Raw genomic sequence first — 17,116 nt, forward strand, 5'->3', positions numbered from 1 at the left:
ATTTCTGCTTTAATATCCGTGTTATTTGTTGGTGTCTTTGATGGTTCTTTTCTGATATGGGACAGTATTAGACTTTAGAGGGGTATATTGACCCCATTTCTAATAAGTAGAAAAAAACAATGATCAGTTCTTATTCAGGACGTCCCATACTATATGCACACCTCATATGAAACCATTTTACTGTAGCATTTTTGAGATATGGGACATTATTACACTTTAGAGGGGTATAAAAAACCCATTTCTAATAAGTAGAAAAAAACAATGATCAGTTCTTATTCAGGACGTCCCATACTATATGCACACCTCATATGAAACCATTTTACTGTAGCATTTTTGAGATATGGGTCATTATTACACTTTAGAGGGGTATAAAAAAACCATTTCTAATAAGTAGAAAAAAACAATGATCAGTTCTTATTCAGGACGTCCCATACTATATGCACACCTCATATGAAACCATTTTACTGTAGCATTTTTGAGATATGGGTCATTATTACACTTTAGAGGGGTGTATTGACCCCATTTCTAATAAGTAGAAAAAAACAATGATCAGTTCTCATTCAGGACGTCCCATATTATATGCACACCTCATATGAAACCATTTTACTGTAGCATTTTTGAGATATGGGTCAGTATTACACTTTAGAGGGGTGTATTGACCCCATTTCTAATAAGTAGAAAAAAACAATGATCAGTTCTTATTCAGGACGTCCCATACTATATGCACACCTCATATGAAACCATTTTACTGTAGCATTTTTGAGATATGGGTCATTATAACACTTTAGAGGGGTATAAAAAACCCATTTCTAATAAGTAGAAAAAAACAATGTTCAGTTCTCATTCAGGACGTCCCATACTATATGCACACCTCATATGAAACCATTTTACTGTAGCATTTTTGAGATATGGGACATTATTACACTTTAGAGGGGTATAAAAAACCCATTTCTAATAAGTAGAAAAAAACAATGATCAGTTCTTATTCAGGACGTCCCATACTATATGCACACCTCATATGAAACCATTTTACTGTAGCATTTTTGAGATATGGGTCATTATAACACTTTAGACGGGTATAAAAAACCCATTTCTAATAAGTAGAAAAAAACAATGATCAGTTCTTATTCAGGACGTCCCATACTATATGCACACCTCATATGAAACCATTTTACTGTAGCATTTTTGAGATATGGGACATTATTACACTTTAGAGGGGTATAAAAAACCCATTTCTAATAAGTAGAAAAAAACAATGATCAGTTCTTATTCAGGACGTCCCATACTATATGCACACCTTATATGAAACCATTTTACTGTAGCATTTTTGAGATATGGGTCATTATTACACTTTAGAGGGGTATAAAAATCCCATTTCTAATAAGTAGAAAAAAACAATGATCAGTTCTCATTCAGGACGTCCCATATTATATGCACACCTCATATGAAACCATTTTACTGTAGCATTTTTGAGATATGGGTCATTATTACACTTTAGAGGGGTGTATTGACCCCATTTCTAATAAGTAGAAAAAAACAATGATCAGTTCTCATTCAGGACGTCCCATACTATATGCACACCTTATATGAAACCATTTTACTGTAGCATTTTTGAGATATGGGTCATTATTACACTTTAGAGGGGTATAAAAAAACCATTTCTAATAAGTAGAAAAAAACAATGATCAGTTCTTATTCAGGACGTCCCATACTATATGCACACCTCATATGAAACCATTTTACTGTAGCATTTTTGAGATATGGGTCATTATTACACTTTAGAGGGGTGTATTGACCCCATTTCTAATAAGTAGAAAAAAACAATGATCAGTTCTCATTCAGGACGTCCCATATTATATGCACACCTCATATGAAACCATTTTACTGTAGCATTTTTGAGATATGGGTCATTATTACACTTTAGAGGGGTTTATTGACCCCATTTCTAATAAGTAGAAAAAAACAATGATCCGTTCTCATTCAGGACGTCCCATACTATATGCACACCTCATATGAAACCACTTTACTGTAGCATTTTTGAGATATGGGTCATTATTACACTTTAGAGGGGTGTATTGACCCCATTTCTAATAAGTAGAAAAAAACAATGATCAGTTCTCATTCAGGACGTCCCATATTATATGCACACCTCATATGAAACCATTTTACTGTAGCATTTTTGAGATATGGGTCAGTATTACACTTTAGAGGGGTGTATTGACCCCATTTCTAATAAGTAGAAAAAAACAATGATCAGTTCTTATTCAGGACGTCCCATACTATATGCACACCTCATATGAAACCATTTTACTGTAGCATTTTTGAGATATGGGTCATTATAACACTTTAGAGGGGTATAAAAAACCCATTTCTAATAAGTAGAAAAAAACAATGTTCAGTTCTCATTCAGGACGTCCCATACTATATGCACACCTCATATGAAACCATTTTACTGTAGCATTTTTGAGATATGGGACATTATTACACTTTAGAGGGGTATAAAAAACCCATTTCTAATAAGTAGAAAAAAACAATGATCAGTTCTCATTCAGGACGTCCCATACTATATGCACACCTCATATGAAACCATTTTACTGTAGTATTTTTGAGATATGGGTCATTATTACACTTTAGAGGGGTATAAAAAACCCATTTCTAATAAGTAGAAAAAAACAATGATCAGTTCTCATTCAGGACGTCCCATACTATATGCACACCTTATATGAAACCATTTTACTGTAGCATTTTTGAGATATGGGTCATTATTACACTTTAGAGGGGTGTATTGACCCCATTTCTAATAAGTAGAAAAAAACAATGATCAGTTCTCATTCAGGACGTCCCATACTATATGCACACCTTATATGAAACCATTTTACTGTAGCATTTTTGAGATATGGGTCATTATTACACTTTAGAGGGGTATAAAAAAACCATTTCTAATAAGTAGAAAAAAACAATGATCAGTTCTTATTCAGGACGTCCCATACTATATGCACACCTCATATGAAACCATTTTACTGTAGCATTTTTGAGATATGGGTCATTATTACACTTTAGAGGGGTGTATTGACCCCATTTCTAATAAGTAGAAAAAAACAATGATCAGTTCTCATTCAGGACGTCCCATATTATATGCACACCTCATATGAAACCATTTTACTGTAGCATTTTTGAGATATGGGTCATTATTACACTTTAGAGGGGTTTATTGACCCCATTTCTAATAAGTAGAAAAAAACAATGATCCGTTCTCATTCAGGACGTCCCATACTATATGCACACCTCATATGAAACCACTTTACTGTAGCATTTTTGAGATATGGGTCATTATTACACTTTAGAGGGGTGTATTGACCCCATTTCTAATAAGTAGAAAAAAACAATGATCAGTTCTCATTCAGGACGTCCCATACTATATGCACACCTTATATGAAACCATTTTACTGTAGCATTTTTGAGATATGGGTCATTATTACACTTTAGAGGGGTATAAAAAAACCATTTCTAATAAGTAGAAAAAAACAATGATCAGTTCTTATTCAGGACGTCCCATACTATATGCACACCTCATATGAAACCATTTTACTGTAGCATTTTTGAGATATGGGTCATTATTACACTTTAGAGGGGTTTATTGACCCCATTTCTAATAAGTAGAAAAAAACAATGATCAGTTCTCATTCAGGACGTCCCATACTATATGCACACCTCATATGAAACCATTTTACTGTAGCATTTTTGAGATATGGGACATTATTACACTTTAGAGGGGTATAAAAAACCCATTTCTAATAAGTAGAAAAAAACAATGATCAGTTCTCATTCAGGACGTCCCATACTATATGCACACCTCATATGAAACCATTTTACTGTAGTATTTTTGAGATATGGGTCATTATTACACTTTAGAGGGGTATAAAAAACCCATTTCTAATAAGTAGAAAAAAACAATGATCAGTTCTCATTCAGGACGTCCCATACTATATGCACACCTCATATGAAACCATTTTACTGTAGCATTTTTGAGATATGGGTCATTATTACACTTTAGAGGGGTATAAAAAACCCATTTCTAATAAGTAGAAAAAAACAATGATCAGTTCTTATTCAGGACGTCCCATACTATATGCACACCTTATATGAAACCATTTTACTGTAGCATTTTTGAGATATGGGTCATTATTACACTTTAGAGGGGTATAAAAATCCCATTTCTAATAAGTAGAAAAAAACAATGATCAGTTCTTATTCAGGACGTCCCATATTAAATGCACACCTCATATGAAACCATTTTACTGTAGCATTTTTGAGATATGGGTCATTATAACACTTTAGAGGGGTTTATTGACCCCATTTCTAATAAGTAGAAAAAAACAATGATCAGTTCTTATTCAGGACGTCCCATACTATATGCACACCTCATATGAAACCATTTTACTGTAGCATTTTTGAGATATGGGTCATTATTACACTTTAGAGGGGTATAAAAAACCCATTTCTAATAAGTAGAAAAAAACAATGATCAGTTCTCATTCAGGACGTCCCATACTATATGCACACCTCATATGAAACCATTTTACTGTAGCATTTTTGAGATATGGGTCATTGTAACACTTTAGAGGGGTTTATTGACCCCATTTCTAAAAAGTACAAAAAAAAACAATGATCAGTTCTTATTCAGGACGTCCCATACTATACAAACCAAATATGAAAGTATTTTACTGCAGCGTGTTTGAGATACGGGACATTATTACACTTTAGAGGGGTAAAAAGTCTATGGGGAACGACCACGCTCTGATATACCTGTAAACTGTTCAATAGAAGGGCTTGACATCATAGGCTGGTGACGAAAGCAGTCAGGAAGCAATAAAAGCATGTGCGAGAGAAAAACAGCGTTATTTTCGGAGACTGACACGAGCGCTAGCAGGGATGCAGGAAGTATTGTTCGAGATGCATAGTCTCCATCCAAAAACGATATGGGGAACGAGATGCACATGTCTCCAGAATTCCAAATCCCTGCCTAGGATTAGCTAGGACAAGAGAATAAAGGCATCTCGCTGCGTTGCAGATGTCCTGAATTGGGACACCCGAAAGAGCAGTTTTGTAAACAGCCATAACGCAAGTAGAGTGAGCCTTGACCCCCAAAGGTAAGGGGAGACCAGAGGACTCATAAACAGCATCTATAATCCGTCTGCTCAGAGTTTGTTTGGAAGCCGGCAAACTCTCTCTTGGGTTTACCGTAACATACTAGCCACTGGTCCGACCTACGCCCAAGGGCAGCTCTGTGGACATAGGTATCCAGTGCTCGGACTGGGCACATTAAGATTCTGCTGGTCTGGATCTGTAAAGGGAGGAGGACAGAATGCCTGAAGCATGACGGGCTGTGGTGTAGAGGTAGAGACTTTGGGTACATATCCTGCTCTAGGGTTAAGAAAAAATTAGGCCATACTAGGCGCAATGTCAAGATAGGAAGGGGCCACGGAAAGGGCCTGCAGGTCCCCCACTCTCTTTAGGTAAGACAAGGCTAAGGAGACCTCAGCCTCAGCACACCACTGAGAAAGTGTGTAACCAGGGGATTTTTGCCCACTTAGAAGCCACCAAGAGGGGTGTGGTAGGCCAGGATTGCCGCCACGAGCAGCTTCAAAGTGGAGTGGGATATCCCTGTGAACAAAGTCCACTGTACAACTGTACTGACTGTAGTGGGCCTAACTTGGGGTCTGCACACCATGAAGAGAAGAGACTCCACCTCAGGGTGTACACTTTTCTCAGGGAGCTCTGGACTGGAGGATGGTCTCAACAGCCCCAGTTGAGAGACCACACACTATGAGTCTTCCCACATTTTTTACAGCTCTGGGCGGGGGTGGAGAATGGTGCCCCCATCTGTTAGAGGAGATCCCTCCTGACAGGAATCTCCCATGGAGAGCCGCCGAGAAGGGAAATCAGGTCAGAGAATCAAACTTGGCCCGGGCCAGTATGGGGCTACTAGGAGTAGATGTTCCCCATCTGGGCAAACTCTCTCCAGAACTCCTGTGTACCAGAGTACCAGAGGGGACATTGCGATGTCTCCCGAGTTCCAAAGAGGTTCACCTGAGCTTGGTCAAAAAACACTCTCCAAATTTGCTTCACCACCTTAGGGTGAAGCATCCATTCCCCGTGCCTCAGCCCCTGCCTCAACAGGATGTCTGCTCCCAAATTGAGATGCCCAGGAATGTGTATTGCTTTCAGTTAAAACGAGTTTGTCCAGGGACCACACAAGTATCTGCTGCGCCAGCTTGTTCAAGGGGCGCGAACTTAGACCTCCCTGGAGGTTGATGTAGTAGACCACTGCTGTGTTGTCAGTGCGCACCAACACATGGCAATCTCTTAGGTCCGGGACGAAGTGTCTCACTGATTGAAACATGGCCAGCATCTCTAGACAATTGATAGGCCATGCGAGATGGCAACCACTTCACAGACCACGGGCTGACGAGCCACTCATGACCGTTCACCAACCGGTGAGGGACGCATCTGTCTCTAGTGTCACACGGCGACAAGGAGCTCCCAGCACCGGGCCCTGAGACAAGAACCAAGGTTTCCTCCACATGTCTAAAGCACGTAGGCATCCCTGCGTGACCTTGATCATTGGAAGCAGGTTTCCCCTAGAGGAGAACCCCTTGGTCTTGAGCCACCACTGTAGGGGCCTCATGTGCAGCAGGCCAAAAGGTATCACATTGGACGCAGCTGCCATCAGACCCAATAGTTTTTTAAACTCTTTTACAACAAGTGACTGACCTTCTCTGACTCTCGTGACTGCAGTGAGGATCGACTCGATTCGAGCAGGTGACAGATGTGTCTGCATCATGGTCAAATCCCACACCTCACCTAGATAAGTGGTCCTCTGTAATGGAGATAGCACACTTTTCTTGGTGGGAAAGACCCCGTGGAAAGGTGATGGTGGATCGCCTAATTGGATCTAATTTTATTTCTCTACAGTATGCAGAACCCACACAGACACGGTTGGCAGTAGTTTCCAAGCTGCTAAATAGTCTACTAAGGGAACCAGCCTCTCGAGGCTGGCCTCTGATGTTGCCTGAACTGCTAGCTCGGTATCCTGTAACCACTGACCGGCAGGATATTTCTGAACTAACTGCTCTAGGGACCCCCATAGGGATGGCGAGCCCCTTGACTCCAATATGCAAGCAGGTGGAAAAAGTTTTTGACTCACAGGAGACCACCGTGCCCTGTAGCCCTGGCAGGGGTAGCAGACTGATCACCTGAGGGCATTGGGGGAAGATGGACACCGTGGAATGCGGTGCTATCCACTAGTCACCAATAGGGGCTGCCCTCAGTTGTCCTGAGAAATAGTCAGGACCGCTTAGCTGTGGACTTCCTTGACTGAAGCATGACCGTCAGGTCAGGCCTCACATTAGAAGCCCCCGGCTAAGAGCGCCGCTGGTTTCTATCCCGCTGTGGAGGGGCCCAAATAGCGACGATTACTGTTTGTGCTTCGTGGTAAGAGGAGCTGGTACACGGGAGGGGCTGTTCATGCCCAGCAGCCACAGCTATGATGCGGTGAGGAAGATACCAATGAAAAGCCACCGCTTGCTTTCGTGCCTCCTGGTACCTGCTGATGACATAATCGACTGCATAGCCAAACAGGCCAGAAGGCACAAGCGGGGCATCCAGTAGGAAGATACCCTGTCGTTCTCTTTCATGTCAGATAGGGTCAACCACAGGTGCCTCTCCGCTGCCACCATTGCTGCCATAGACCGTCCAATGGCACGGGAGGCATGACATATGGCCTTTCAGGAGGTATGACATATCGACCCTCTTCCAAAAGACGCGCTTTTGCACCACATACAATCAAGGGGTGGGAGGGTAGGAGCCTTGGCAAAGCAGGCAGCTCAGGGAGCCATGGCAGAGCAGGCAACTGAAGAGGCCATGGTGGGCCATGGGGGAGCAGTCTTGGTCATGTAGCCCCCTAAAAAACTGAAAATTCTGGGTTCCTTGGCTGGAACAGGCTCTGGGCTGGAGGCCTCCCTAAACTGCATTTAGGAACAACACCCTGGCATTGACTCTGGATTTATGGTCTTCTCTGGCCAGACATGGAAACAACAGCGCTCCCTGTGTTTGATTCAAGCTCTGCTGCCCTCCCTGGGCCAGACGTGGGAACAACAGCCCTCCCACGTCAATAACTGAATGCTCCTTAAAAATTATACAGTAAAGCGTTTTCCTTAGAAATATGTATAGAAGATTAATTCTTTATATTTTTATGGGATATTGTAATGCCAAAAGGCAGCAGAGGGAGCCCTCACCCATGAACTGATTGTTGCTGCTCCCTCTGCTGCCTCGTTGGTTACTTCCTGTTTGGTGGCCATAAAACGAAGCCATTACCAAACAGAGAGTGCAAAGCATTGTTCTGCTGTGTGGAATCTACTCAACATTTTTCAGATTTCCTTGCCTTGTTTTTGTTATTTTCACAACTTGATTTCTTGTCATAGTTTTGCCATGGTTTTGTTTTGTTTGCTTTGTTTGTTTGCCTTGTTTATTGGTTACTATTTGGACTGCCCTCTCTGGTCTTGACGTCACCGACCAGGAAGCTTAAAAGCACGTCCGGATGGAACAGCGTCAGCTTTCTGTTTTCAGCAAGTGCTCTGTGTGCATGTCACTCTCCATTTTTCGTGCCAGTTTGCACAACTTTCTTTTTGAGAGTGATTGTTTGTCTGTCTGTCAAAATGTCTAAGAAGGGTGAAAATAAGCAGCAACATTACAAGCGGTGTGTCCCTCCTTGCTCTCGTTTCATCACAGGTGAGGATACACACAGCTTGTGTGTTGTCTGCATGGGAGTGGAGCATGCGGCATCAGCCCTCGAGGGGGCTGGTTGCCCGCATTGTGAGCGCATGCCTTTGTGTTTGCTCCGCTCCCGTAAGGCTCTCTTTGCACTCGTGGGGATCGCAAATTGGATCTGGCTGAGGGTATGGAGACGGGCGAGTCCCCATCTTCTGCCTCACCAGCCAGATCCGCTGCCCGCTCACTGGGATTGGAGGAGGTGGATGTGGAGGGCGTCGATGAGGATTCACGGCCTGATGACATCGCCGAGCTCCGTAGAACCGCTGATTTGTCTCTCCGCGCCACCAATTAGACCGCCCGTGCCATCGGCAGGTCTATGGTAGCTGTGGTGGCTGCGGAGAGGCACCTGTGGCTGACCCTGTCCAGCATCAAAGAAAAGGACAGGGTCTTCCACATGGACGCCCCGCTCGTGCCTTCGGGTCTGTTCATTGGCGCTGTCGATACAATCGTCGACAGACACCAGGAGGCGCGACGACAAGCAGCGGCGTTTCAGCGGTTCCTCCCTCGCCTTGCTCCAGCTCAGGGGTCTGCTGATGTTCAGCAGCCCTCACCGCAATCTAGCTCCTCATACAGGAAGGCCCAAAAGCAGAGCGTCGCCTCTCATGCTCCCCCCAGTGGTAAGGACTGAGGGCCACGTCGACGCTCTAGGCCGGGCTCTTCTAAGCCCAAGACTGACCTGAGGGTGGTCTTGCAGGCTAAGAAGAGTTCGGCCAAAAAGCCCTGACCATTATGGAGGGCCGATGGGGACAGTCCCCTCTGGGGAAGAGCGGTTAACACCTCATAATATGGTGCCCATATCTCCTCAGTGTCCCCAGGGGATCGCTTTGCCAACCCTGCCACCTCTGGTGCTTCAGGGCGCAGAGGTCCCCAGCGAGCATACCTCTCAGTCACCGCCCGACATCTGCTAACTGGGTGTGTTCCTGCCGGTCTGCTGCTTCAGCACCCGGAGTTAACTGTTCCTCTAACACCAGAGGTCAGCCTCGAGAGGCTGATTCCCTTAGTAGACTTTCTGGCAGCGTGGAAACTTCTGCCGAATGTCTCTCATTGGGTCCTGCAGACTGTAGAAAAGGGCTACCCTATTCAGTTCGGTGCCCCTCCTACGCGCTTCAGCTAAGTTTTTCCCACACTTGTGGGTCACGAGCAGGCTCTGGTTAAGGAACAAGAAGTAAACACCCTCCTGAGGAAGGAGGCCATCGAGGTGGTCCCTCCTCTCGAGCGAGATGCTGGGTTCTACAGCCGGTACTTCATTGTTCCCAAGAAGGATGGGGGCCTCAGGCCAATCTTAGATCTACGCTTGCTGAACCGTACAGTCATGCGCCTCAAGTTCAGTATGCTTACGGTCAAGCAGGTTGTGTCTCAAATCAGGTCCGAGGACTGGTTTGTGACAATAGATCTGAAGGACGAATATTTTCACAAATCCATCCTTCCCGAACACAGGAAGTTCTTGAGGTTTGCTTTCAGGGGTGAAGCATACCAATATCGGGTTCTTCCTTTCGGCCTTGCACTCTCACCCCGCACTTTCACGAAGTGTGTGGATGCAGCTCTGGCTCCTCTGAGACTCCAGGGCATCCGCATACTCATACTCAACTTGTGGAGTTTTGGTTCCTTGCCGCTGTCGCCTCTGGCTTGCTTAGTTGGGGACATTTTCCAGCGATATCGTATACTATTTGAACTGAACTGACGATGAAATCACTGAATTCATTGATGAACTGCCTTTAACTGAAAATTGATTGTTACAATAATGCGTTACTTACACACTATTGTGCTGTTTAAATACTGTGCAGTTGCTTTGACACAATCTGTATTGTAAAAGGCGCTATATAAATAAAGGTGACTTGACTTGACTTGACTCAACTACATCGACGACTGGCTGATTTTGGCCCAGTCCGATCAGATGGTGGTTCAACATTGAGATGTTGTTCTGTCACACATGAAAGTGCTGGGGTTAAGACTAAACGCCAAGAAGAGTGTGATTTCTCCATTACAGAGAACCACTTATCTAGGCGTGGTGTGGGATTCCTCCACGATGCAGGCACGTTTTTCTCCTGCTCGTGTCGAGTCAATCCTCACAGAAGTCGCGAAAGTCATAGAAGGCCGGTCACTCACTGTAAAGCGGTTCCAGAAACTGCTGGGTCTGATGGCAGCTGCGTCTAACATAATTCCTTTTGGCCTGCTGTACATGAGACCCCTTCAGTGGTGGCTCAAAACCAAGGGGTTCTCCCCGAGGGGAAACCGGCTTTGCATGATCAAGGTCACATGGCTATGCTTTCGTGCCTTAGACATGTGGAGGAAACCTTGGTTTCTGAATCAGGGCCCGGTGTTGGGAGCTCCTTGCCGCCGTGTCACGTTTGCAATGGATGCATCCCTCACTGGCTGGGGAGCGGTCATGAGTGGCCGCTCGGCCCGTGGTCTGTGGAGGGGCCATCATCTCACTTCGCACATCAATTGCCTGGAGATGTTGGCCGTGTTTCAGGCTCTGTTACACTTTCTCCCAGACCTAAGAGATCACCATGTGTTGGTGCACACTGACAACACAGCGGTGGTCTCTTACATCAACCACCAAGGAGGTCTGCGTTTGCGCCCCTTGTACAAGCGGTCGCACCAGATACTTGTGTGGTCCCCGGGGAAACTCCTCTCGCTGAGAGCAGTTCACATCCCTGGGCATCTCAATGTGGGAGCAGACGTCCTTTCGAGGCAGGGGCCGAGGCCCGGTGAATGGATGCTTCACCCTTTAGTGGTGAAGCAGATCTGGAGAATCTTTGGCCAGGCTCAGGTGGACCTCTTCGCAACTCACAAGAATGCGCAATGTCCCCTCTGGTTCTCTCTGAGTCATCCAGCTCCCTTGGGGCTGGATGCCATGGTACAGACATGGCCGAGGCTACATCTGTACGCTTTTTCCCCGATCGCTCTGTCACGGGAGTTCTGGCGAGAGTGCGCCGGGACGGGGTTCGACTTCTTTTAGTTGCCCCGTACTGGCCGGGTCGAGTTTGGTTCTCAGACCTGATTTTCCTCCTAGACGGCTCCCTCTGGGGGATTCCTGTCAGGACGGATCTCCTCTCACAGGCGGGAGGCGACATCATTCACCCCCGCCCGGAGCTATGGAAACTATGGGTTTGGACCCTGAGGGGGCACAACTTGTAGCTTCCAGTCTCCCAACTGAGGTTGTTGAGACCATCCTCCAGTCCAGAGCTCCCTCCATGAGGAAACTGTATGCCCTGAACTGGAGACTCTTCACTTCATGGTGCGGAGACCGCCAGTTTGACCCAGTTAACTGCCCTGTTGGTACAGTACTGGAGTTCTTACAGGGCCGTCTCTCCACCGGGTTGACCCACTCCACCTTGAAGGTCTATGTGGCAGCCATTTCTGCTTACCACGCCGCTCTTGGTGGCTCCTCAGTGGGCAGAAACCCCCTGGTTACACATTTCCTCCGCGGTGCGCTGAGGTTGAGGCCTAATATTCGTTAGGTTCTATGGCCTAGATCTCCGAGCCTCTCCTGGCTCCTTCGTTCTCTCGCCCTAATTGGCAGGGACACTTCTCCAGTATGGCGGCGTGGGCATTCTCGTTCTCAAAGCGTTTCGACGCAGCTCGAAGTTACCTGGAAGGGAACGTCTCAGGTTACGTATGTAACCCTAGTTCCCTGAAGGGAATGAGACGCTGCGTCTCGAGGCTATACTTCCGGCATTCCCTGCAGCGCTTGCTACTTCCAGAAGCTGATGCTGTTCTATCCGCACTTGCTTTTAAGCTTCCTGGTCGGTGACATCATCACGCCGGTGACGTCCCACGATTCCATTGGACTGATTGCACACATGATTCAGAGCGTGGTCACGCTGGAGGCGTTCCCAAAGCATTTCAACGCAGCGTCTCGTTCCTTTCAGGGAACTAGGGTTACATACATAACCTGAGACGTTTTTTTCTACTTATTAGAAATGGAGTCTACATACCCTGTTAAAATGTATTAATGTCCCATATCTCCAAAATGGTACAGTAAAATGGTTTCATATGAGGTGTGCATATAGTATGGGACGTCCTGAATGAGAACTGATCATTGTTTTTTTCTACTTATTAGAAATGGGTTTTTTATACCCCTCTAAAGTGTAATAATGACCCATATCTCAAAAATGCTACAGTAAAATGGTTTCATATGAGGTGTGCATATAATATGGGACGTCCTGAATAAGAACTGATCATTGTTTTTTTCTACTTATTAGAAATGGGTTTTTTATACCCCTCTAAAGTGTAATAATGACCCATATCTCAAAAATGCTACAGTAAAATGGTTTCATATAAGGTGTGCATATAGTATGGGACGTCCTGAATGAGAACTGATCATTGTTTTTTTCTACTTATTAGAAATGGGGTCAATACACCCCTCTAAAGTGTAATAATGACCCATATCTCAAAAATGCTACAGTAAAGTGGTTTCATATGAGGTGTGCATATAGTATGGGACGTCCTGAATGAGAACGGATCATTGTTTTTTTCTACTTATTAGAAATGGGGTCAATAAACCCCTCTAAAGTGTAATAATGACCCATATCTCAAAAATGCTACAGTAAAATGGTTTCATATGAGGTGTGCATATAAAATGGGACGTCCTGAATGAGAACTGATCATTGTTTTTTTCTACTTATTAGAAATGGGGTCAATACACCCCTCTAAAGTGTAATAATGACCCATATCTCAAAAATGCTACAGTAAAATGGTTTCATATGAGGTGTGCATATAGTATGGGACGTCCTGAATAAGAACTGATCATTGTTTTTTTCTACTTATTAGAAATGGTTTTTTTATACCCCTCTAAAGTGTAATAATGACCCATATCTCAAAAATGCTACAGTAAAATGGTTTCATATAAGGTGTGCATATAGTATGGGACGTCCTGAATGAGAACTGATCATTGTTTTTTTCTACTTATTAGAAATGGGGTCAATACACCCCTCTAAAGTGTAATAATGACCCATATCTCAAAAATGCTACAGTAAAATGGTTTCATATGAGGTGTGCATATAGTATGGGACGTCCTGAATGAGAACGGATCATTGTTTTTTTCTACTTATTAGAAATGGGGTCAATAAACCCCTCTAAAGTGTAATAATGACCCATATCTCAAAAATGCTACAGTAAAATGGTTTCATATGAGGTGTGCATATAATATGGGACGTCCTGAATGAGAACTGATCATTGTTTTTTTCTACTTATTAGAAATGGGGTCAATACACCCCTCTAAAGTGTAATAATGACCCATATCTCAAAAATGCTACAGTAAAATGGTTTCATATGAGGTGTGCATATAATATGGGACGTCCTGAATGAGAACTGATCATTGTTTTTTTCTACTTATTAGAAATGGGATTTTTATACCCCTCTAAAGTGTAATAATGACCCATATCTCAAAAATGCTACAGTAAAATGGTTTCATATAAGGTGTGCATATAGTATGGGACGTCCTGAATAAGAACTGATCATTGTTTTTTTCTACTTATTAGAAATGGGTTTTTTATACCCCTCTAAAGTGTAATAATGTCCCATATCTCAAAAATGCTACAGTAAAATGGTTTCATATGAGGTGTGCATATAGTATGGGACGTCCTGAATAAGAACTGATCATTGTTTTTTTCTACTTATTAGAAATGGGTTTTTTATACCCCTCTAAAGTGTTATAATGACCCATATCTCAAAAATGCTACAGTAAAATGGTTTCATATGAGGTGTGCATATAGTATGGGACGTCCTGAATAAGAACTGATCATTGTTTTTTTCTACTTATTAGAAATGGGGTCAATACACCCCTCTAAAGTGTAATAATGACCCATATCTCAAAAATGCTACAGTAAAATGGTTTCATATGAGGTGTGCATATAGTATGGGACGTCCTGAATGAGAACTGATCATTGTTTTTTTCTACTTATTAGAAATGGGGTCAATAAACCCCTCTAAAGTGTAATAATGACCCATATCTCAAAAATGCTACAGTAAAATGGTTTCATATAAGGTGTGCATATAGTATGGGACGTCCTGAATAAGAACTGATCATTGTTTTTTTCTACTTATTAGAAATGGGTTTTTTATACCCCTCTAAAGTGTAATAATGTCCCATATCTCAAAAATGCTACAGTAAAATGGTTTCATATGAGGTGTGCATATAGTATGGGACGTCCTGAATGAGAACTGATCATTGTTTTTTTCTACTTATTAGAAATGGGGTCAATACACCCCTCTAAAGTGTAATACTGACCCATATCTCAAAAATGCTACAGTAAAATGGTTTCATATGAGGTGTGCATATAATATGGGATGTCCTGAATGAGAACTGATCATTGTTTTTTTCTACTTATTAGAAATGGGTTTTTTATACCCCTCTAAAGTGTAATAATGTCCCATATCTCAAAAATGCTACAGTAAAATAGTTTCATATGAGGTGTGCATATAGTATGGGACGTCCTGAATGAGAACTGATCATTGTTTTTTTCTACTTATTAGAAATGGGGTCAATACACCCCTCTAAAGTGTAATAATGACCCATATCTCAAAAATGCTACAGTAAAATGGTTTCATATGAGGTGTGCATATAGTATGGGACGTCCTGAATGAGAACGGATCATTGTTTTTTTCTACTTATTAGAAATGGGGTCAATAAACCCCTCTAAAGTGTAATATTGACCCATATCTCAAAAATGCTACAGTAAAATGGTTTCATATAAGGTGTGCATATAGTATGGGACGTCCTGAATAAGAACTGATCATTGTTTTTTTCTACTTATTAGAAATGGGTTTTTTATACCCCTCTAAAGTGTAATAATGTCCCATATCTCAAAAATGCTACAGTAAAATGGTTTCATATGAGGTGTGCATATAGTATGGGACGTCCTGAATGAGAACTGATCATTGTTTTTTTCTACTTATTAGAAATGGGGTCAATACACCCCTCTAAAGTGTAATAATGACCCATATCTCAAAAATGCTACAGTAAAATGGTTTCATATGAGGTGTGCATATAATATGGGACGTCCTGAATAAGAACTGATCATTGTTTTTTTCTACTTATTAGAAATGGGGTCAATAAACCCCTCTAACGTGTAATAATGACCCATATCTCAAAAATGGTACTGTAAAATGGTTTCATATGAGGTGTGCATATAGTATGGGACGTCCTGAATAAGAACTGATCATTGTTTTTTTCTACTTATTAGAAATGGGGTCAATATACCCCTCTAAAGTCTAATACTGTCCCATATCAGAAAAGAACCATCAAAGACACCAACAAATAACACGGATATTAAAGCAGAAATGCAAATAAATAAGTAAGTAAACATTCACGAGTATTTTGTAGTATTATTTCTCAGTCCTGGGCGTCTAAACGAAAAGCGCTCTGCAAGCGCGTTCTCTCTGGGCTGTTTCTGATACTACCGTAATGACTGTAATATGCGCGCACTTTTAAAGTCAATCGCGGCTGGCTTGACCGTGTTTTTCTGAACCGCGGCTGGCTTTACCGCAGTTTAAATTTCAGTGGTTCCAGTTGGGACGCAGTTTACTGCTTGCGCTGCTGTATTCTTGATTTCCAATCTTTGTACTCCTCATTCATTGATGTTTATCCCTCTTTGCCTTGACGCACTTCAAGCTGTGCGTTGTATCGCACCTTTGAACTATTGAAGCACTTACTGTGTTACTGTGCGTTCACACCGCCGGTGGCGAGAGCGTCAAAATTCGCTCTGGCCGCCCTGCAAGCAACGCTGTAGAAAGATTCTTTGACACTCTTACGATCGAACGCTTGATCTTGTATTTAAAGCAGCCGCAAAGCAAACAAGCATGTCGATCTTGTGCATACTGACCACAAGTTGGATGTAAGTTAGTTAACCATATTAAATATTTTAAACATGAAAATAAGAAATTGAATTTAATTGTAGTTACATGTTTGTTAACGAAATAAACTAATTAAAAGCCATTTGTATGGTGTGGGTTTTGTGTTCATGGTTAAGTGCAAACCTAAAAACAGGGACACGTCTTAGATTATGGGGAAACCCGCCACAGCAATAATTAACTTCTCCTCCATTGTCCTTGGGAACTAATGTGGCCGGAACCAAGTTTACAGGACTGCGTTCTTTTGAAACCTCTCAGCGGTGAACTTCTACATTCATTACCATAAAGTTGACCTGACTTCAACTCTCCCTGACGCCCACACCGCCCAAAACGCGCCACGCCGCTTTCGCCGCTTTTCGCCGCCGGCTCACATTGAAAATGAATGAATTCCGGCAACTTTGACGCTCTCGCCGCCGGCGGTGTGACA

At 42.9% G+C, this 17,116-nt stretch overlaps 1 protein-coding gene across 1 annotated transcript in view; it reads left to right on the plus strand.

Annotated features, from left to right (window-relative positions):
* Positions 1-17,116, plus strand: part of LOC141342407 (uncharacterized) — a 226,404-nt gene that overhangs the window by 110,503 nt on the left and 98,785 nt on the right. The window contains 5 exon segments of the mRNA XM_073846887.1: positions 5,852-6,034; positions 8,913-9,086; positions 9,207-9,449; positions 10,143-10,281; positions 16,071-16,119. Of these exon segments, the coding sequence (XP_073702988.1) occupies positions 5,852-6,034; positions 8,913-9,086; positions 9,207-9,449; positions 10,143-10,281; positions 16,071-16,119 (788 nt within the window).

The sequence above is a fragment of the Garra rufa genome, chromosome 1 (assembly GCF_049309525.1).
Source record: "Garra rufa chromosome 1, GarRuf1.0, whole genome shotgun sequence".
Classification (NCBI taxonomy): domain Eukaryota; kingdom Metazoa; phylum Chordata; class Actinopteri; order Cypriniformes; family Cyprinidae; genus Garra; species Garra rufa.